Consider the following 24,913-nt stretch of genomic DNA (forward strand, 5'->3'; position numbering starts at 1 on the left):
AATGAGGAATACGAGGGGGAAACGAGTTGCCGTGATAATGGAGATGCTTTCTTGCGATAACGTTTCGAATTTTACTCTTTCCTCTTTCCCTCTCTCTCTCTCGACGAATGAATAATATAGTCCCATTGTGTTAAAAAATGTTCGCAGACTATACAATTTTATGTTAATCGATATCGCTGATGTCATATCTTTCGTGGATTTTTATTTTTTATTAGAACGAGAATATAAAAGGAGTTTGGTGTTAAATTATTTATATCCATATACATAGTCGTATCAATTATAATATGACATCATTATCTCGTTGAATTATTATAGAAAATTTCTCTATAATATTACGAGATTACTTATGTAATTTAGGATTTGTTTTATTGTTAGTGTATATACGCGCGTGTTGCTTTGAGATTACAAAGTTTCGTGTCATCCACCTTGTTAAGGATAGGTAGGATACGTATACCGTATTTAAATGTAACAAGAGATAAAATATAATACGCGTGTATGATATTTCCACAAATATACGTGCAGTTTATATAAAGTAAATTAATTAAAATGATAAAATATTTAACTCTAATATAAATATACGTTTTTCGAAAGTATATGTAAATTACATTATTATTCTCGTGATAAAATGTTCGAATTTTAATATAAAATTATTTCTCTTGGGGACAGGAGGAGGTGGGGAAGGGAGAGGTAGGGGTTTGATGGTATTTATCGTAAGAATATAAACGGAAACTTTGTAATCCTAAGTTAGGACGGGATGACTCAAACAGAAGAAGTTGATGTTACAGGAGCAGCGAACATTTTCTTAGACTTCGTAAGCGTTAAATGCAACGAAAAGTTCAAGGTAATTCTCGAGTGGTTCGTAAGTCAACACGATTAATTGTTAGGGACTATGTAAGATAGTTATGGGTTATACTTTATCTATATGTTATTTTTATACGAATTCAACTTTTACGATAGATCAAATAAAATAACATACCACGAGTTGGGATTGTTATTAGAGTTTTAGAAAAGGGAAAGAGAAAATAATATTTCTACGAAATCGTTGCGAAAGGATCGGAGATCCTTTTTTGAGGTTTCCACAAATGTTAGCAGAGTATTGAGATACGTTGTTCTGAAGTTACTATCAAACCGTAGTCTGTTAAATCTGTGAGCTATTAAAGTTACGCCCATCGCTACACCGCTAAGCTTCGAACATCTCTATCGAGGAGGATTCAAATGGCTTAAACTTAGCACGGGTTAATATACCATCGAATGATGAAACATTCGCACGGAGAAACTTGTAAACCATCGAGGAACTTACGACAGAGTCAGGCCCCGACCTTATCACCATGAGGTAATATTAACGATGTAACAACGGTACCAGGCATCGTTACAAAGTGTTGATTTTAACTCGCGTTCGTCAAAGAAATTCCATCTTTTCGCTTTAAAAGGAAGCGAACATGAAACGTAATTATCGGATAAATTTTATTTTTTACAAAAAAGAGCGAGAGAGAGAGAGAGAGAAGAGAAAGAGAAAAAAAATAAAAAAGATTACGTTCATCGATATTATTTCTCGTGAAATTATTACAATGTGCAAGGAATTTCATTAATAGACTAATTTCTGTTTAATAAAAAACATCAAGCAAAAGGTAGATAAGCTTCGATTTATTTCTCATTTTATTTTAAAAGTCTATAGTTGTAGTCGATTTTTATCTCAATTTTGCGAATGTAATGCATATATCAACAAGATCAGGATGTTTATATAGAATATGTTACGAAGTTTTAATAGGATTACTTTCGTCTACATTTGAACGGTAGTATGAGCTATAATAAGAGCTCGTTTTATGGGAAAGACAAGTTATATATTGGGATAAAGAATTATCTTTTTTATCTCTCGTCGCTTAGAAAATTTTATTTATTATTTATCCGGTATTATTAAAAAATTGTCATTATTATTTTTTAACGAATATTCTTATCTTATTCTCTGTTTCTTTCTTCCAAAGTTTTCGTTTTACGCGAGTTGAAATATAAACGATTGTCTACCCTTGTAAATTTTCATTTCAATAATAATTCGCATTTATCGATACAAAGACCAATAATTACGTTGTTGATAAGCTTTATGAGTACTGCTGAATTAATTATTACCAATGAGTTTGCCTATATGTATATATATATATGTATATATTTGTTATTCGTACACACAATCAACGATAGAAGCGTTATTATGAACTATTATAAATATGATGGATACGATAAATATTATAAATTCTATATATATATCATAATTATTACAAATAATTTATGTCAACGAATGAAATTTGGTGTGCTTTAGTAGAAAATACAAACCGTTAGCTTTGTTGATGGTTAAAGCAATAAAATAGATGGACCATTATGTTAATAATGGAATTATTCAGCAGTAAGTAAAACGTTATGGAAGGGAAAGAAATATTTTTACTTTGAAAGTATTTTCATGATTTCGAATCTGTTCAAAATCATGAAAATTCCCATAATTTCTTGGTTAAATATACTACATAGAGTAAAGCTTCCCGTATCAGCACCCTAATTATCCCAATACCCTAATATCCGAACGTTCATGTATCCGGAAGTTCTGTTATCCGTATAGCTATTTTGTAACGATGATTACATACAATATTTTAAAGCACACGTACTTTATCCTAGCTGCAAATTACTATTAACACATAGTTCTATGCAATTACATTTGTTACAAAAATTATACGATTTGGCAGTTAAAAACACATAGGATTTTTAAATATCGAAACAGAGTATCGAGTTTGTTCATTGCAATATGAATAAATAAAATTCGATATATAAAAGAATATATAGGATCGTGCATTTCCATTCCAAAAAAAGGTAGAAAAGCCTTGGATAGTTCAAAGGTTAAAGCAGTGGCCCAGAAAACCGAAGACCCGGATTCCAAGTTCCTGATTTAGTCAAGTTCAACGACCTAATTTTTTTTACGAATCCTAAAAGAATGTTTATTCTATTCTATTCTGTTATTCAAACAGATAGGGAAAGGGTTCTACTGTTCATAAATTCGTTTTATTGTTAATAAAATTCTGACTAGCGGGATATGCACATTCGTCTTAACTGCAATTCAAATGATTAATACATGCGTATGTATTATAAATGCATATGCGAATATTCTTAGGTAGAAATTGCGTAGCTTGAATCGGCCTATAAAATTAACAATGCACTACTTTGCCACTTAGCTGGCGCAATCTAAAGTTTGCCGTCTTATTATGCAGATAGTAATTCAAATAGAATCCTAGGAATTGAATTTCGACGTAAGACGTGCTATTCAGAAATGTATCGAAACTTTACGTTCAAGTCTAATTCAACTGATTGATTCACGAATTTTATGTACGATCGTCTCGCGCGTTTGAGATGAAAAAAAAAAAATAAAAATGTAAATTAATTATCGAGACGAAAAATGATGAATCGAAATGATAAATAATTGAGAATTGATATAATCAGTCAAATTCAATTCGATTGTTTCCATTTGCAACACTGAACCTACTTACTCGATTACTCGATAATCATTAACAAGGTTTATTTCTTTCTTCGTTTTTATTTATTCTTTATTTCTAGAGCAATCACGCTCACGCGCAGTAAAACAACGTCGGTGGTTGGTAGCGCAACGTAACACACACGTCTCTATTTATCTTGTTGGTTTGCGGTTAAAACGCTTTTGTTTTGCACCCCGTGTGACTTCGACCTCACTCTTTCGACAAATAAACTAACGCGAACACTCACTCCGCTTCGAAAAATTGATGTATTGTCGCGACGATCGTCGCTTCAATGTATCGCGTTGAATGTTAAAAAGAGAAAAATAAAAAGGAGAAGTAAAGAGAAATATATATATATACCGAGAGAGAGAGAGAGAGAGAAAGAGATATATATAAAACATTTAAGGTAGAAAATATTTTATATTAATATCACGTCAGGTGAAATCACATGCTATCCTGTTACATATTACACTACGTGACATTATAGTTGGAATACATACGTGTAATAAAAAATTAAATAAAAAATCGAAATATACATAGAGATTTTATATAACGTTTAAAGGTAGAAAATATTATACATTAATGTCACGTCATGTGAAATCATATGCTATCGCATTACATATTATAACATGTAACATTACACTTCGAATATATGAAATAAAAAGATGAATTACGTAACGTGAAATGACATTACTCAAAAACTATGCGATCGTCAATAGCGATTGTTATCGTGCATATGACAGCGAATAATTCCATATAATTAACTATACCGGTTGAACTTTCTTTTATATCTACCTCCGAGTGTCAGGGGGAAAAGAAAAAAAAAAAAGCGAAATTGATGATTTACCACCACGTTCGGAAAAAGGCTTTCTACTCTTCTTCTTTTTCTTTTTTTTCTACGATATGCTTAGCCCATAAGTACGTCAAAGAAGAAAGGACCGACCTTTGCTGAGCTTGCAGAAAATCGTACATATTTTTGTGATGCGTGAGAGTGACGTACGAGAAGAGGGAATCGTCAAATTTATTGGTTCCTTCTATGTAGGTTCCATTCGTATCGTTGACATTTTACCGATGGGAAGAAAAAAAGTAAATATATACCTTCGTAACCTCCATGAATGTTTTACTTCTTTAATTTACAACGATGAAACGTATATTTCGAGATGCGTGACACCTAGTTACGATCTGATTTCCAATTAACGATCACAGTAAAATGAAAATCACTTTAGAAAAATTATAACAATTCGTTACGAACGAAAGAAAAATTCTAAGAGAAAGAATTGCTGATGAAGCGGTTTTAAGGGTTTCTGAATGAGATAAGGAAAGGGAATTTAGATGGACTTGGAATTTAGTTAGGGTTGTTTATAAACTGACTAAGCATTTAACGTTTGCATAACGAACTTAAGATAACGAAGAATTAGTGTATAACAGAATCCAATTATAAGATTACGTATTCTTTTATGTAAGTACATTTTGTTTGTATTTTTTAACGAAGATCACGTTTTTTATATGATTATCATACGATATAAGTTATTTATTAGTTCGAAATATTTACAGCGTTCTTTGTAAGCACCTTATCTCGATGGAATTTTGAAATTTATGAAGGAAATTAGACGATAGAAAGAAATCGGAGATCGATCCTTCGAAAAGTACGAATTGGTCAAAGGTTATGGGGGACATCATTCACCGTGATATAAAACGAATTGAATAAGATACTTCTCACGTACGGGAGAGCTTACGTTTCACGATGAAAAATTTTCAATCGACGTATTTATGGACGAATGAAAATGCCCACGTGTTTCACGTTTACCAATTGCAATTTGAAACAATTTAAGAGAAGGAGAAGTACCTTTTTGATTATATTTATTTTCTACATTATACGTGTTTTTCGCGTAAGTATTATTTTTCTAACAAATAGAACAAACAAAAAAATATCATCACATTAAAGGAGAGAATCTTCGAAGATATCATTTTTACGATAACAAAGTATCCTATTCTTATTGAAACGATATAAAAGATATCGTTTTTCGATAGCAAGACAAATAAAAAATTGTTCGCGTTTGTGATTTCTACCGATTCAATTTCAAACAAATCGATCGAAATAAACCATGAATTTGTAAAGAATAGAGTTACCTAACAAAATAGAAAAAACTCAAGAGAGCCAATACACTGAAACGGTTTTAGTTACTCGTTTTAAAGGTTCTCTTTTATTCTCTCTCTCTCTCTCTCTCTTTCTCTCTATCTTTCTAACATAAGTTGTTTTAGAAGCATAAATAGATCACAGGAATGAACTACGATTGTTTAGCCGATCAAAGTGTGCCGAAGAGAACATTTTGATAGAAAGGATTGATTGATCAATCTATCAATCGACTTGTGACATTCTGATGTGTCCCCCTTTGATCATTAGATGAATAATTTATTTAGATTAAAGTTCTAATCTTAAGTAGTTTAATGATACAATATATCTCTCTAAGTATTGGCTAATAATTTTAATCATTTCAATTGTTTCGTAGTATTCAATGCATGCATACGTTTATTATTTTACGGTTAAATACGTATGATATATTATCATAACCAGATTCAATATCAAGGAAAGATAATATCCGGTGAATAAGTTAATAGGAGTCGGACGTTACTACGGTCTAACGATTTAATAAAGGGTAATCTTTGAAGAGATTTTCTAGATTTAACAAAAGCGTATGGAAAGTTAGAAGGTGAGGATGATACGAACGTTTTGCAAACGTTACCGTACTTTACAACGTTATAGGTAGTGGAAAAATGCGAAGTACTATGGGGGGAGGGGTGGGAGTTGCGTGGTCGTTGAGGATGTTGGTGAGGGGTGGTAAACTCGTGGGGTTACGGGGGTAGAGAGGGGGGAGATAGGGTAGAATCGAGGAGGATGAATTCAGAGCTCTTGCTGGCTGGTTCCTTTGTTATAACGCGTTGAGTCTTCCTTTCTTTTCTACTCTTTTCATACGACCGTTCCACTACCGGCTCCGCAATCCTCCACCCTCCACCCTCTATCCTTTTCCTCTCTTTCCTCTCTTTCCTCTTTACAGCTAGCTCTTCTTCCGTACACAAGCCAGGCAGCCTTGTGCACTCCGTAGAGGCCGCCTGTGGTTTTTATGTATCCGGCTTAATAAAACGTTCAGCTCTCTTTTACCGTTATATCGTACATCTACGCTTAGCCTTTCCTCTCTTTCTCTCTCTTTCTCTCTTTCTCTTACTTTCCTTCTTTCCTTCTGTCTTTCTTTCCATCCATCTTTTTCTCTTTCCTTCTCATCCTTCGCATAACGTTCCCTCGTTATATTTGATATACAGTATCCCCCAAAAAGGTTGAGACCAAACTTATACTACGTATTACTAAGGTCAAATAAATGAAAAAAGTTCATATATATATATAACATTATTTTTCATATTATAACTTTGAAATATATAGGACACCCTGTGTATAGGTATGTCGAGAACTGGAGTTTATTATTCTTTCGATCTCTTTACTTTTCATTATTTCAAAATTATTCGGATTTTTAAACAACTCGGACAACGAAGTTAATACCGTTAATTAATTAACCATTTTTTGATTGTTTTATTTCGTTAAATAAAAATATTCGCACACATCGCGCTATTGTTCGTTGAAATTAATTGGTTTTATATTTATAGTCGATACGGATAAACAACAACGGTTCGCGAATTCGTTGGAAAAGAATTAGGATAAGATGACTCAACGTTACCTTTTCTTGTATATATTACCTAAAGGAATATATACGTGTAACTACCGTCTACACGCTTTTCAGGTCGCGTGTTTTCTCGATATTTTCTCTCAACGTCTACGAAAGTAATCCTCCTCTCGTTTCGTGAGCACCCAAACGTATAGAGGATAGCGAGAAAAGAAATATACGCCGCCGGGAGCTTCTCTTTCGTTTCTTTATATTTTTTTTTCTCTTTTCTTCTTTTCCTTCTCTTTTTTCTTTTTTCTTTTTTTTTCTTTTTTCTTTTTTTATTATTTCAAGAGACATTACAGGAGTGGTGCAATTAAAGAGATTTGTAGGACAACGTGTTTTCAGTCGGCAGGATTACCGCTTCGCATTTCGGATTAGTTACATTGTCTAAATAAGGCATCACACGTAGGTATCCACAAAATACACACACCAACATAAATAAAACATGTATACGCGTAAACGTGAAAGAAAAAGCTCATAACAAAGTTAATCATTTTAATAAAATTTAATATTTCCAGAATTTTCGTTGAAACTTTATACGCATTTACTGGTGAAATGTATGTGTCCGTGTTCGTGTGTGTGTATGTGTATGTATTTTGTTATATAATTTTTGTTAAGAAAAATATTCTTTTTTAATCATCACACCGTGATATTTCAATCAAAATACTTAACATTTATGAAAGTCTAATTGAGTAAACTAAGGATGGTACATCACGGTGCCTCGTCGCAGGAAGAAAAGAAAAGTAAAGAAATTGTGATTACGAAAAGAGTATGGATGAGCTAAAGAAGAGTGGTACGTTCGCGAGCACACAAAGCGATAAAACAAAGACGAAGAAAGAGTGCTACCGAGGAAAAAATAAAAGAAAAGATAAAGAGAGAAAAGGGATGAAATAAGAGGGAGAAAAGTAAACTCCCGGAGTTATTTCGAGGGTAAAAGAAAAATTTGGATAGCAATTAGGAAATTAGTTTTTCCCTACCGAAATCAACGACCGAGTTTGTGCCAACGAGTTTTTTTTCTCATAAGATGAAACTGAAATGTGTTTTCGTGTATGTATAAGTTTGTACGTGCTCGCGAACGTGTATGTGTGCACGTTGCTACTAGCGCACGTAACGGAAACTTTACGTTTAAACACGTATTCGGAAAAATCAATGTTTAGTTATCCGTCGACTATGTCGAAGATCAATTTTTGATAAAAAAAAAAAGAAATGTCTATTACTCGTATAGAAAGAACTAGAGTGGAGAAGTTTCAACAGAGTGGACAGATAACAAGAACATACCATTTGTGCTGCCGACGAAATGAAGCGTAGAGAAATCGAAGTGATCGGTCACAAATCGATAAAGTAATAAATAAAATAAAATAAAATAAAATAAAATGTCAACGATTCTCCCTTATATCGTAAAATGATAGAAATAATCTTGGGTATATGGGTAGATTGATGACGTTAATAAAGAACGACAGTTATCTTAGTTTTATGGACGCCAATGTTTAATCCGATAAAATAGGATGATTTGATCAATTTAGTTTGAAAGCGTGAGTCCATTTAACGTTATTGATTTTTCATCTTTAATATATCATGATCGTTATTGAGTATGATCGTGCTAGAATATTCGACGTTATGCTCACTTACTAAGGTGTAGTACATGTACAGTGCGTACTCTACGTAGTTTCTACGCGTAGAAACGCGGCCGTCCGCAATAGCGACATTCCGTGTTCGAGAAGCGGCGAAACAGTATTCGGAATATCGGGGAGAACGCCCAGCCGAATTTCTAACAATAATGTATGTGGGTCGATAGTGAGTGGTGGTTACACTTTCCGCTTGATCTTCGGCTAACTGTCGTGGTAAGATAAGCCGAGTCGAGGAAATGCAGGAAATGCGAGTTATGCGGGAATCCGCACGCTCTGCGATCGATACATACTCAGACTTTGGCCTTTCAAAACTATTTCAACTTGTTCATAGTACCTATACTAGTACTACCTCTATTACTGCCCGACGGGAAAACGATCTTCCGTTAGTTTCGCTTGCCGATTATACAAATGGCAACTGCTACCCCTTCCGGACAAATCTTGTTAATCTGATACAACATCGGCCAACGCATAATCTCCGGATACGCAATGAAACAAATTCGAATTTCGAAGTGTGTTCGGTTTCTATTTGAACAGAAACGTAACGTAATCAAATACGTCGTTTGTTAAATCTTCCCAACATTCATCGAATTCTAAGAGGAACGAATTTATCGATCCATTCATATTCGAAACTATGTACCTACCTAACTCTCCTACTCCTATCCGTGATGCAACGTGCATGCATTTAATCGAGGACGATTCAGTTCGATACGCGGAAGATCGACGGAATATGTTGAAACATAACGAGCATTAAAAAATAATCGTTCTTTCATCAAACGTCCTTCTCGATCGTTGAGAATAGGAGGTGTTGGTGGTGAGGGGGAGGAGGGTGGACTCCTGTCTACGACGAAAGCAGCTCTGATTTTGCTGGCGCATGTAAATCGACGAACGCGTGAAAAAAATTGCGAGAGAGTGCGAAAATATAGACGAACGGGCGTATGGATGGATGGATGGATGGATGGATGGATGGATGGATGGATGGATGGATAGATAGATGATAGATAGATAGATAGATAGAGAGAGAGAAAGAAAGGGTTACAGGGAAAGAGTGGCATTGGTGTATGAAAGATAAAGATAGGAGATGAAAAAAAATTGGTGACGCTTATCAGACCGGGTGCGAACGTGGACGTTTCGGAACGAATGATCGGTGCAGTTTCACCGACTGGAACTATCCCACTCTATCTCACTTCCATCCCTTCTTCTACTCTTTCCTCCATTCCACCACCCTATTTCAGTTCAACCCCTTCCACAATTCCCCTTTCTCCCATTCTACCCTCTTTCAATTGTCCACACTGCACTATCCCTACCAACTTTCGAATGCGTCGACCTCTCTCTTGTCCGTTAGTCTTTTTCTCTTTCCATCTTTGGAGATCAAGCGAAGCAGGAAGAGAAAACGCGGATAAAGGTTTTAATTCCGTACGAAAGGATCTACGCGCAAAAATCGGCCGTCGGGAAAAAGATCGATTCGATTTGGATTGATGGACCAACGAGAACAATGCTTAACTTCGAAAGTAATCGTTTAATCCCTGGATTTTAACTACCTCCGACTGATTTCCTATCTCTTTTTCTTCTTATTCTACTTCTTCTTCTTTCTCTTTCTTTCCTTTTTTTTTTCTTATTGTGTCGTTAGATACTACGTTTTTATTTTTCCCTCCCCTTTGGTTGTTTCTTTTTTTTTTCTCGTCTATTACCTATCTATCTATCTAAGTTTTCTTAACTTTTTTATTTACTACTTTTACGATGACAATTTCTCTGACTATTTTTCGTAAATTATTTTCATCGTTATTACTATTATTATTTTAATTAGAAAATATCTAGTCGAATTTTGATAGTATGAGAATATTATTCGATGTGTTATCCTATTACGAGAAAATGATCGTAGTAGTTTTGCGAACGATCACGACTATTCGTTGCCAGGAAAAATGTTGTTGTTGTTGTTTTATTCAACATATCTTCGTTTCATCGTTACATCCTGTTGCCTCGTAATAAATCCTTTTATTCGGAAAATAAAGTTAAAAAAACGCGAACGGAACATTGTCAATACCAGAATGAATGACTTTTAGTTTGATCATTGGCAAAGTTTTGTCGAAAGTTTCTCGTTGAAACGAAGTTTTAAACGTAAAAACCGCGAAATTATATACGAGATGGAAAAGAAAAAAGTCGATTTGATTTTTTTTTTCTCGCCAAAGAACGAACGAACGATTCCGACGGTATTTCAGCGTCGTCTCTTCTACTAAGGAACATTTCTATCGTAACTATTGTGTATTTCACACGGAGAGAACGAGAAAGAACGTTGAAAAATAAAAAGGGTACCCACTTTGTTCGAGTAGAATTGAGTCGAGTTGAGTCGAGTCGAGTTGAGTCGAATTGAGTCTTCTAGTGAGAAACGTTAGATGAATTTTTCGGTTTAACTTTAACTTTTAGAATATTACACGATGATATAGTACGCGGTACGCGTAATACGCGCGATATTTTATAATACGTTGAAGATGAAAATTAAAAAAGGGATCATCAACGATGAGATATTTTATAATTTAAATTCATCTATAAGATAATCCGTCTCTCTCTATATTCTTATTTCAATTAAAAATAGAATGTAATAATTAATTGTTAAATAAGTGTACCTTACAACGAAAAAAAAAAAATAACCGAATTTATAATAATAATGATTATTAAGTCTGCGTTTGAAAGTATAATAATCATCAAGGTGCTTACGTGTTCGGTATTTATAGCTGTACCATCGCGAATATCCTGATGATCAGCACCAGCACCATTGACCATGCCAGAACCAGGAACGCCACTACCTCCTCCACCTTTTCCACCGACACCACCGGCTGGAGTTTGCGGTAAGCTCTGAAAGAGAAAAAAAAAATACATTGTGAGTTTTTAATTGAATTTTAATCTAACAGCGCGAGATCGAAAAGAAGTAAATTTTATAATTTCATTTCTTTTTTTTTTCAACGACAAATATATCCTCGTTATCTCTCAGTCAACTTTCGTAAAAGTCGATGAAATATCTTTTCTTTTTTTTTTTTAATACCTAACTTGATGGAAAGCAACTTTCTTTTTATTTACCAAACCTCTCTGTTCTAATGAATTTCATATTATCTCAAATTTCAAAAAAATCCTTTTATAAGGACGATTCTCATTTTTTCTCCATCTGAGTCCAGTCCTGTTTCCTCGGTAATTATAAGAAAGAAAAATTCTGACCTTACGAAAAGATCGTTTGGTAATTAGCGAATTTGAAACTCATTAAAGAAAAAAAGATCCATTTACTTTTCTAATCGATGATAATCCTATACAATCGAAAGATTCGATATTAGTTCTCGAAAATTTACGAAAGTATGCACCCATCGTAGAAATTTTGCATATATATAATATAAATATATTTTTTTTCTTTCGATGATAATCCAATCATAATTATTACGTTGAATTTTGCAAAGCTTTCGCTTACTGCGTTTGCCAGTCGGTAATTAGAACGGTTATGGGAATCGTGTATTAATTATACTATTCTCGCGTAATTATAAATTTTTAATTGCCAACAGACTTTCTACTCTCGACGTTGTTTGTGAGGAATTTGTACACTGATAATTGTACGGTTTGGCAGAGAGGTTTGATTATTTTTAGTGGAGTTTGTTATAGGTTTCACCAAGGTGGACATTGTTTATTGCTGGTAATTTTATATACATGATAAAATAGTTTAACTCGTAGATCGTGTGTTGGAATTGCAAGAGAAAAAAAAGAAGAATAAAAATGGAAAGAAGAAGAAGAAGAAGAAGAAGAAGAAGAGAAATGGAAAAGTTAGAAAACGTTAAGCTTGTAGGTACTCTTAAAGGAAAGCTTACACATTATGAGAAGAGAAAAAGAAAGATGGGAAAAAGGGATGTGAGGGTTCATAATGTAATTAAAGGACGGTATATTTTAGGTCATAAAATTTCACATGTAATATTACGGTTTAATGACGGACGGTTTTTAATAAAGGATTATGATATGCTCGTTAAATCGTACGTCAAGGGGAAAACTTTTCCATTTTGGTGCATTAGGATTGATCGTGTTCGTGCGATTCGTACAACTGCTAATCACAACGGAAGAAAACTTTATGATGCCTTATCAGCGTAACTCGTTATCAACGACAGTACCTACTGATAGGTTCATTTTCGTTTAACCCGTTTCCACTTTTCATATCGGAAACTGAAAGAAAGAGAGAGAGAGAGAGAGAACGTATTAGTTTTCTAACGATAATTGATCTTCGTTTTGTAGCTCTTTAATAGCCCGTATCTACTAACGCGTGTTTCATGCTCGTCTCCTCGAAAATGTTTTCCAGGAAATAGGAATAAGAGTTGCAATGATGGGAAGTTGACGCGTCGTTCCATTATCCTGACGGGACATCATATCGATGCCGTTTATCGAACTTTCAAAACGATACTCGTTTTTCCATCATCTCTTATTTCTTTTCCGATCAACGAGGACGGACTACGATTACGACTTTGACTATGATTACGACTACGATATAACTGTTGATTAAGATAAAATTGTAAAATCGATAGGGGTGGCCTCACTCCCTCCCACCCACCCACCGGCCGGCCTAGCGAAAGCGTACGACTGGCGTACATGGGGAAGGAAACAGGAGTAAAAAAGACAAAGAAAAAGAGCAAAAAAAAACATAGAAAAAAAAGTAAAAAGTCTCGTCGGCCCCCTGAAAGGATGTCTTCCATTAAAAATGCTTTTAGGACGAACTTCGCAACCCGATAAAGCGATATTTGGTCTTCCTAATGACATAGCTGATTGTACAGCACTTTGTAACAACGAGAGCGAACTAGAAAGGGGGAGAGGAAAGAAGAAGGAAAGAAGAGGGGTGTGGGGTGGGGTGGGGTGGGGGACTTGGAAGGGAGAAGGAAGAAAAATAGAACTCTAAAGAAAGAGAGCTAACGGTGGGAGGGTAGGAAAAATGAGAGAAAGAGAGAAATAGAGAATGTTGATGCTCGTGGTGCTCCTTCTTCTTTCTTCTTCTTCTTTCTTCTCTTCTTTCGTATAAGAAGAAAGGTATGAAGAACGGGGAAAACGAAATAAAGGCTCGTTCACGTTGAATCGTGAACCTCGAGAAGCCGAACTAAGGTCAGACCATGGTCTACGCCCATCCACGCCTATTTCGTGTATTGGTAATAGCGTAAAGTGCTCCTCTCAAAGTAATAGAACCTCGAAGACCCTTTAAGTGACGTTCGGCACTTTACGATCGCTCTCTTCCTCTCTCTCTTTCTCTCTTTTTCTTTCCCTACTCTTCCTCCTTCTACTCCTACTCCTACTCCTATTCCTCTCTCTCTCTCCCTCTTTTTCTCATCAGAAAGTTCACTTGCGGTCTCTTTATTTTCACGTGATATAAAAGAGCAAAGTATCGTTTAGGATCATAGCCTTCCTTGCTTCGACTTGTCTTCTTTTTTTCTTTTTTTTCTTTTTTGTTTTCTATTTTATTGCTCACTCGATACTATCCGTTAAATAGAAAAGTATCTTGAATATCAATCTCGAAGAAGAGTTTCGTTCTTTACGGGAGGAAGGAAAGGGGGTGAACGTTTAATTGAAATTTTGATCAAATTTTTTATCACCTGTATATGGATACTTATGGAAAAATAAAAAGAAGAAAAATATTTCACGGTAACTAGATAATTCTTTTCGGCAAATTGAATTATATTCGTGAAAAGTCAAACCAAGCGTTCGTTCGCAATGCATACGAAGAAATGCAAGGAAGAAGTAAAAGAAGAAGAAGAAGAAGAAGAAGAAGTAGAAGTAGAAAAAGAGGTAATACGGATCTTGGTGAGTTTCTTTGAGGAGACTTGCCGTTCTTATTTTGCGCCGAATCGAAATGCACGAAGAGTTTCTTTCAACGGTTGCATCTCTCTTCGTCTGTGATGCTTTTGGCTCGACATTTCCTATACAGAGAATCATCCTACGATGCTCGCCTTCTCCGTAACACTTCCTGTTCCTTCTCTTCTTTCTCCTTATCCTTCTATAATTATCTTTTGCTTCTTCCTTCCACGGTTAAAAAGAAAAAAAAAGAAAAAGTAAAATAAATATATAAAAACTTACGCCAGTTTTTTCACCGACTCGGTGGTCGGTGAATTTGTTTTCTCCCTTTTTTTGTTGTCTCCTTCTCGGTTTAATTTTTTCATTTATTTTTCACGATACTCTATTTTATATATCGTTCCTTCGAGTTTATTCACTTTTATTGGAAGTTTTATTTCAAAGCCATTCCCCATTCGATTTTTCCTCTATGCATTTATCACACCGCTTTTACGGTGTGACACTTATCAAACGTTTTTCTCTTGAAATCTTTTATCTATTTAAGAAAGAAAATTTTCGAAAATTGTGTACAATCACGATTTCAAACGTTATATCTCGATGGCAATGTAAATAGGCAATGATTAATCGAAATAACGAAAGCAAACGTAAAATGAAAACGTAGGAAATAAACGTGTACTTGGGCTCGAAGTATTGTAACGAGATTACTATAGATATGAAAATGATATTAGAACGGACGATGGCACTTTTAGTCGTAAAAAAAGAAAAAAAAAAGAAAAAAGGAAGAGAGAGAGAGAGAGAGAGAGAGAGAGAGAGAGAACAAGGATTCGCGTGCATTATGCATTATTCAATATATCATCAAAGCTTCATTTTGTGAAATATGTACCAACACGAAATATGTTTTTAACGACGTTAAGATGATAGTTATGCGAATATACGTGATGTGCTAACAATAAGATTTATGTACGTAAATATATATAATGCAGATACTTATTTGAAAAATATAAAAATACATTTTACGTATTCATGAGAGACAAGTCATGTACACATATATATATATATACATATACATAGATATTTAGACTTCAGAGAATAGAGAAGCAAGAGTTCACGTTTTACCTTCGAGCAGAGCTTCTCAATTTCCTGATCGACTTTTCAGATACAAAGTAAGCGTATTCTCGATAGAGCTAGTAATAAGCTTGTCTGAACGTTTCTTTCTCGATGACGTTGCAATACTCATTCTCTCTCTCTCTCTCTCTCTCTCTCTTTCTCTCTCCTTTTTTCTCATTTTTTTTTCCTTCTTATTCTTACGATCTATCCCATGATAGATCACGCGATAGCGATGATGGTAAAAGAGAGATAAAAATAAAAAAGAAAAAGTCGAGATAAAGACGGAAGGGAAAATAGGGGAAGGAAAAAAGGGTGAAGGGGTGAAAGTGAAAAAAGAAGTGATCGCGTCTCGTAGGTACTTGAGGAGTCCTCTGAATCAACCTGCGAAAACTGAATTTTCTTCGCGAATACTGCAAAGTGCTACGTAAAAGACGAAGCTAACTCTGTTCCGCGAGACTTCTTCGATCCGAGGGTTCGAAAGAACAGGAAAAAGAATAAGATAGAAATAGATGGAATAGATTCTTTGAAACTTGGGTGGTCTTTCCCCCTTTGGAAGGTTAAATCACCCTGAACGTATTTATAAGAAATTTCAGGGACAAAAATTCAGGGAGTATCTCGCGAAATAGCTATTCCTGATCCTATCCGAAGGATAATAAGGACGAACTTTTTCTGATGGACGAGACGATCGTTTTTATCGTCGATAAAATTTGCCGACGTGGAATATTATTTAATCGATATAATATAGATACAAGGTGTTCCCCCTCTCCCTCAGGTAGTTTCTTTTATGCAAAATTTTATCAATAATTTTTAGTAAACGAAAAAAATTAAAAAACAAATAATACGCTACAGGGGGGTAAAACGTTGGTGCTTAAATGTCTTATTAAAAAAATTTTATGGAAGTCTCTCGAACGAAATAACTATTATCGTTCGACTTATTTTTACACGTAGAATCATTTCCAGTCTAGTTACACACAGTTCGTGTAGACCCTGTATATGTAAATACGCCGCGCCGTACGTGCTTACGTTCACAGTGGTACAATGAAAGAAAATTCTATTCCGCCATTGTCAAACGTCTCTTAATTCGCGCAAAGTATTGCGAAGGTCGTGGCACGCACTACCGGTCCCTGAGATTAAAGCTAATTGCTTTGGAGTACCGACGTGAATTTTAATGAGATTTATAAGTATGAACCAGTCTGGCCTTTCTCCCATAATCAAAGGGAGAAAAACATAAAGCGGCAGATATATATATATATATATATATATATAAGGTAGGTACTTTCTTTCGAAAACATTTATATGCTTTGTAAAAATGTAATAATCGAATATTATATAAAAAGAGGTGTGGGGGAGGAGGAAAAGATTACAAATTTTATTCGAAATTATCATTTGATTGATAGCGATAGTTCGGACATTTTTTAAAGCGCGAGAAAGAAAAAAAGAAAAAAAAAAGTGAACATAAGATCGAATACTGCGTTGATAATCCTGGTTATCGACATCATCATCACGGTATCAGATAAGCTTTCGATTTTTGCTTAAGATAATGCTATGAACTTATCGAAGGATAAAGTCAAGTTTCTGGATCGATAATCGAAGCAACTAGAGCAGCTTAGACGAAGTACTAATACGTGTAATCCGACATATTATGTATACACAGATATATACATTTATAAATACATAGATAAAGTACATAAAGCCATTTCGTTACTATGTATACATGTAGACTTTAGTTAAGTATGTATACGTAAGAACGATTAGAATGTAGGTAGTTTGTGAGATCGGATGAAAACAGGTAGTCGTAAGTACTTACCTGCCGCACCAATCTTATGTTACTACGAAAGTTTAATTACCTGCAAAAAGTCTGACGAAGTTTACGCAAGTAAGTGTATAACGTAAAGGGGGTAGGTAGGTACCAACCCACCTACGTACGATTTCTCTTAAAATTGTTAGAAACTTTTGAAGGGCGTAAAAGTTTGTTAAAGAAATACCTGCCAGGTTAGAAAAAAGATCTATCGAACGATAGCGTTTCATTAAAGTATTTTCGAAGCCTTACGTCGATTTAATATCAAACTTTTTCAGCTTCAATTTAGGCGTCGATTGAAAGAAAAGGTGAAAACAAAAAAAAAAGAATAAAGAAAGAGAGAGTGAAAGTGAAAAAAAAAAGAAAAAAGAAAAAAACCGTTTGATATTTTGAATCAGTGTGCATTAGCTTTCCTGTTATTTGATTCTTACTAATGAGCATAAGGAGTTATAGAAATCGTGCCCGTTTGATAATATTCGCGGAAACTGCTTATTACGTTGAAAACAGATATTTAATAACTACTTCTCCTAGAAACTTTGGTTAATTAGTAATTAGTAATGATTTTAGGTGCTTCTCATTGTAAATTCATAAATAATACTATTATGATAGAAGTATTCATCGTTTATAGAATGATAATCAATGATATTAAATCTCTATATAAATTGAAATTGTTTCTTTTATTAAAACTTCTAAATACGTTGTTACATAGCAAGAAAGCATAGACTTCTATTATTTCGAATGATTCGTCTATGTGTCAGTATATGTATACGCGTGCAGTTAGTTGGGCAAAAGATGAAGAAAAATCAAGACGCCTTTCTCGTCGAGCTTTCGAAATAAATTTTCGTCGTTGCATTTCACATGGTACACGACATCCTTTTATTTCATGGCACTTTCAACGAAACCATGATGAAGATCACTATGGGAAGAGAGAAAAAGAAAGAGAGAGAGAAAGACAAGTGGGAGAAAAGCACAGGAAAAAAAAGAATATGCGATAGAAATAAAACTTGCATTATCATGTGGAAAATAATCAATTGATAAATATATATAACGAGTCTTTCCTTAAAAACTATTGATATAAGTGTGTTTAAAATAAAGAAAATTTAGATATAATTACATTAGTATTTTATAATATTACATATATTATTCACGAGTTTAATTTGAAATTTATAACAAATGAATTAAACAAATATGAAAGTAATGTACAGGAAAAGCTCGTACTTTAAAATCGTACGTGTGTTAGTATACACGTATTATTTTTTCACGTCTAAATATTGGTTGGTCATTATTTCTTTTTACTGTTTTAATGTTTTTTAATATTAGAATTAATTAAATACCATTAAAATAAGACATTTATTTAAAAATTGCATATCTATTAATATACTTGGAATAAAAAATAATTTCAATTTGATATTTTATTAGATAAAAAGAAAACATGATGTTAAAACAACAATAAATAATCTTAAATATCAGTAGAGTACATTAAAGTATTCAACTTTTCTTAATCGAGTGATAATTAATCGATAAGAGTGTCTATTATTGTTTAATACCTTGGTATATATGTTCGGGAGTACCGTCCTCTTCGAAATTCACTGTTGAAGTGAGTCATTGTCCTCGGTGAAAGTTCTTTTATTGAATATTGTTTGTTTGACTTTTCGAAGGATACACTTCTATTCATTACGTATGTTGTTTCGGTAATACATATTTAGCCTTCGGAATATCGTAATATAAACAAAAAAGATATCGTAGAGGATAACGTGTCAGTATTACGGTGGATTTCGAATAAGACGGTACGAATGTATATTTCGTGTTTTTAAACTACAAGATACATTTTTTTCGATTAATTATCAATAATTTAAGGTAAATTGAACACAATATTATACTCTATTAATATTTTTTTCTTGATTTAAATTAATATACATTTATTTTTAAAGTTCCTCTGTGTGTATGTGTGTGTGTGTGTGGCCAGTGATTATTCGGAGTAGACATTTTTTAACTAACATAAGAAGATATCATATCTAAATAATTTAATATTCTAATTATATCGTTTTTCGACAAATTGTTTGTACAATTTCCATTTTTTTTCGTTTTTAAAAATGACACGACAGTGACTTATAATTAAAATACGGTTTAGAAACCTTAGTTTCAATTCAATCAAGATATTTTTAGAATAGCGTATCGATTATTGTGGCTGACCGCATTTTCGTTTTAGTGGTATTATTACAGATTTTTAGATTGAATGTATTTTTTTCGAAAAAAATAATTTCAATTTTTTTTTAAGTGAAAATGCAGCATGATTTGCATCCTTGAATATAAAATATTCCTGTAAAAGAGCACGCGTATTCTAATCCAAAAAAATTGCAAGAGTGTAGCGATAAGAATGAAATTTCATTTAAGGGGGGGGGGAGAGAACAATAAGTTTTTATCGACGAATTAAGTTGGGAATAAAATGAAAATGAAGTATCGAAGTTTAAAACAAACTCTCGAAAGTAAGATATAAATTTTGAAATGTCTTTCTTTCTACGAAATCGTTTTACAAAATTTCTAATAACTTTCTATAAAGTTATTTTAACGATCTTACACGCGCTAAATATTTGCTTGTAATTTTCCATTCGTTTGATGAGTCAAGTTAAATTGCCTTCAAAATTGCATCTCTGTGAGCATAAGGATTATTTCATGTATATGTGTATACGTGTGTGTGTGTGTGTATATGCACGTATATGTTCAACGATAGTATGCTCGACATCATGGGTAACTCGTATAAATTTCATCGTAACTGTCTGAAAGCAAGGACTAGCATATCGAACAAGTGTATTAGCAGAATCCTTCATGATGCAAGCAAAAGGGTAGCATCGAAATACATTAGTTCTGGGTATTGAAATATATGTGTTGTACAGTATTTGCATATTACATTTGATTCGAATAAAAATAATTAAATTTTTGATCTCACATACATATTATTATGAATATTTTTTGATTAAGTCGTCCCATCAAATGTATTCTATTTTAGGGGTATTTTATTAAAGAAAATTTTCCTGAGCAAGATAATATGTTAGTTAGTAAGTGATATATGGCATAAGATAATTGTAAGAACACGAAAATAGATCATTATTTTGAGAAAACGAGTAGTTGATTAATTAGCTTTTAGTCGTAAGACAACTGAGAATGATTTAACGTTATCTTTCGTCTCGTTAAATTTGCAATAAAATATATTATATAATATAAACGTATATATATATATAAAATATATCAAATGAAAATTGTAACAAAAGACTCGAAGAATTTTTCTCAAATATTGAATAACCTAAAATTACAATTTTTCTATAAATACAATAGACCTAATACCTTAATTGTTTATTCTCGGTGCATCCGAATTCGGCTTATGCCACTGTTTAGAGTGAATTAAGCGAGTTTTCACGACCGCAAGAGGAACGCAGATTGTACACGTAAATCGCACCCCATATAGGCGGTACTGCGAAGATAATGGCTTTCCGATGTACAATCGAGAGATAGAGTACGGATGTGGTAGTCGTCTGAAATATTTATCGAGAGAAAGAAGAAGAAAAAAAAAAAGAAATGGAAGAAAGGTAGGTTGGAAGAGAAGAGGAAAGAGAAAGAAAGAAATAAAAAAAGATAAAGAAAGAATATAGGCAAAATTTACTTTACGCGAGCGATTGCAAGTGCTCGGTGAACTAAACTGAATGACGAAGGAGAGAAAAAAAGAGAGAGAGAGAAAGAGAGGGAAAGAAAAAAAACAGATAGTCATCCGCAGGACCCTTTGCGACCCACCTCACACTTGACCTCGTAGTTTGGAATAACGAGTAAGATAGAAGGTACTCCGCATTAATCTTAGAACCGCCTCGAGGACGAGAAAATCGTATTTTCCGCGAACGAACGGACGATGAGAAGGGTTTCCCTTACAAATTGCATAAGAAGTTGCCCTTCTCCTTCCGCATCCTTTCCACACCTACCCTTTTTCTCTTTACTTTTCATTCGTAGAAAATATTTTCCCGAACGCGTTGGAATAAATTCACCGGTATGGCCGAATCTATTTCTAACTCTTATTATTATCGGCCGCTGTAAGTTTGGGAGGAGAGGGGGTTAGACAGAAGATTTAAAAAAATGGAACTAAAAAAGCAATCGAAATGATATAATACAAAGATAATTATTTCATGGATTAGAGATACTTATATTTACTTTCGTATAAATCGTTGAATATAAATTAATAAATCAATATTTTTTAACCGGAAATTTTTAACATAGGTTAGCAACTATGGTTTTTCATGGCGTTTAATTTATATTCATCTATCTTCTATTTTCTTTCTTTTCTTTTTTTTTTTACGCATCGTTACGTAACGTACACGTACGTTTACAAAAAGAGTAATAGATAGATATAAAGAGAAAGAGAGAGAGAGAGAGAGAGAGCACATATACCATAGTTCTATTTACCTTTTCATCTCTCTTACAAGAATAACGTCAGTTCAATGATGCGACAATAGTTGAGCTCGTATCGGACAACGCTGCTTCGAAGAATGGATCTCCCTAATTAACTCGGTCATCAGAAAAAAGGCTTGTATTTCTGTTTAATCATTCGTATGAATTAACTCCTACCATTAGATACTACTTATCGATTAATCATGAAAAGATTCCACCTTTTTTTTTTCGAATAATGACCATTCGTTCGTAATTATTTACTATTTTCTTTCAAATCTCATTTTTTAAATGTCACAGTTTTTTTTTTTCTTTAAATCGTTATATTTTATTTCATTTTTTTAATAGAGGAAAAAGAGAAAAAAAGAAAAGGATTAGAATATATATATATATATGTACACACGAAAAGAAGACGAAAAAATGTTAGCCGTAACGTTTTATTTCCTTGGAGAATATCTTCAAGGCCAGTTTACACGGAAGGAAAATATACTTTGTAACATTTTCTACTTTACTCGCGATTCTTATACACGACCTGATAGTATTCTTTACCTCGACATTTTGTCGACCATGAACGCGCATACCCGACGTCGTTTTTCTTCGTTATTTTCATTATTTTTCTTTTTTTTTTGTATTATTTTCCGTATTTCATATTAAAATATTTAATTTGATACACCTTATTACGATATATAATGCATCTATAAAATGTTATCTTAGGAAAATTGAATATTTAATTTCTCGTCGTATAAGTAACCTCGCGAATCATAACGGGTATTACTTCCTATTTGAATAATGGAGATATAAAACAATCAATACTCAGTAATCAAAGATAACGGAATAAGGTTTCATACCAGATCGTTAAGATTTCATCTAAAGATATTCATTTTTCCTCGTTTTAATTGAAATTATTTTCCTTTGACGAATCTTATTACTCTTTATTCGAATTTATTTATTATAACAATTAAACGATTATTAATTTCAACGATTTATTTATTCTCTAATAAGAAAAGAAAAAAAAAAACACAAGAAAAAGAAAATATAGATAAATATAATATCTCGCAATTAAAGAACTCGTTAGAATATATTCGCGTAGTGTAAATGAAATCGTAGAAAGGATAAAAAGATTTTTGTTTTGTCATTAAACCAGGAATGAATATTCTCTCGTCGCGAGTTTTTCATGGTTCGGGAGATACTAGACGGTAACAATCAATGGCGTTGTCGTCGTTGTCGTCGTCGTCGTTGTTGCATTTTGTCCATTAATCTGGGAACTCGATGTACGCGTTAGATAACAAAGTATGCGGCGTGGAAACGTTTGTTCCTCTATATCACACACCTAGGAAGCTTAATTCCATAACTCGCGTGATTTCGGTTCTCGTGGCTTTTGTTTCGAGCCGACGGTGAAGTTATTGCCGCTCAACGATGATGAAGCGATGCGGAGAGGAAAAGAGAAAGGGAAAGAGGGTGGAACGCGGTGCTGGTGCTGGTGGTGGTAGTTTGAGAAAGGGGTTGGTAAGGGAGAGAGAGAGAGGAGAAGGGTATGAGGGAATATAACAACAGTGGGGATGAAAGATAACGAAGGTAGCAGTGTAGTATCTAAACGCATCCACGAATGTGCACCGTCTTTCTCTTCATTCTCGAGGAAGGTGGAAGAAGGTAAGACGAACGACTGCGAATTCGAGGCTGAATTTAAAGCTACGTAAACATATGCCTGTCGGCGAGAGACGAGACCGAAAGGAGTAAGGAAGATGGGAAAGAATGTCGTACGAGAGTCATCGTACGAAATAGAGAGAGAGAGAGAGAGAGAGAGATAGAAGAGAGTGGAAGAGAGATATGTTAGGTGTTTGTGACTGTAAGCATATGTATGGAAAAGAAAGAGACAAACTGTAGGCGTGTGTGTGAGAGAGAGAGAGAGAAGGAGGAAAGTACGGTGAAATGGGGATGAATGGGTAGACTCGAGGAGAACGGATAAAGGGAGTAATCTCGGTGGGTACACAATCTGCAATTATTAATGACACGAATGGCAGGCCCCCTTTCGTATGCAGGAAGCACGACGAGCATACTTCTTCTCTGATTTTCTCTCTCTCTCTCTTTCTCTCTCTCTCTCTCTCTCTCTGTTTCTATGTTCGTTTCGTTCGCACTCCTCTACTACCCTTTCTTTTTTCTTTTCTTTTCTTTTTCATTTCTTCGTTTTTTCGTTTTTCTCGAAACAATCAATTTGATGAGAAAACGGTAACTTCAAAGTCTCGCCTTCCATCTAGCTGAGGATCCTATTTCTTGATCGACCGGTCACGTTTTAACGACGTCGGAAACGATAGAGTTTCTGGTCGTAAAAACGGTGCACCTTTCTCTCTCTCTCTCTCGCTCTTTCTCTCTCGCTCTTTCTCTTTTAGTACTCACCTCTTCGGTTCATTTTCTCCTAGCTCGCAACAAGTTCGTTAATTTTAACGAGCGTCAAACGAAGACATCCATCCCGGTCAATCGGCTCTCTTACGTTCGATATTATATACATGACTCTGGCGATACTTAAATTCTGATGTACTTACTAACTATCGAAAAGGTAACATTATTATTATTATTATTATTATTAAATAAATTATTGAAATTCGAACTAAAACATAAGTGCACCCTTAGTTATAGAATAGATTATTTTTATTATTTATTGTAATATCATATCGTATCGAAAAATTAAATGAATTTCTTATCTTCAACAATGAATACATATTATATTAAATTTTATTTCAAATGTTAATTTGGATAAATTATGCACGATATGTGACAGTGCTGCGGGGGTTGCTTCCGAAACTAAATATTTTTCTTATTCTTTTTCTTCCTCTCTTTCTTTCTTTCTTTCTTTCTCATGACAAATTCAAACTCGAGAAAGCATTAAGTCGAGGATACGTTAATTTGTGAAAGCCGAGATGGATTAACCACCAGACGTCT

The 24,913-nt window shown here is 33.9% G+C and overlaps 1 protein-coding gene across 1 annotated transcript in view; it reads right to left on the reverse strand.

Annotated features, from left to right (window-relative positions):
• LOC106785247 overlaps positions 1 to 24,913 on the reverse strand; it is a 328,039-nt gene that overhangs the window by 20,101 nt on the left and 283,025 nt on the right. Inside the window, exon 4 of the mRNA XM_014745530.1 lies at positions 11,563 to 11,700. Coding sequence (XP_014601016.1) covers positions 11,563 to 11,700 — 138 coding nt within the window. The remainder of the gene's footprint in view (positions 1 to 11,562; positions 11,701 to 24,913) is intronic.

The sequence above is a fragment of the Polistes canadensis genome, unplaced genomic scaffold (genome assembly GCF_001313835.1).
Source record: "Polistes canadensis isolate GaletaPanama2010 unplaced genomic scaffold, ASM131383v1 scaffold_47, whole genome shotgun sequence".
Lineage (NCBI taxonomy): Eukaryota > Metazoa > Arthropoda > Insecta > Hymenoptera > Vespidae > Polistes > Polistes canadensis.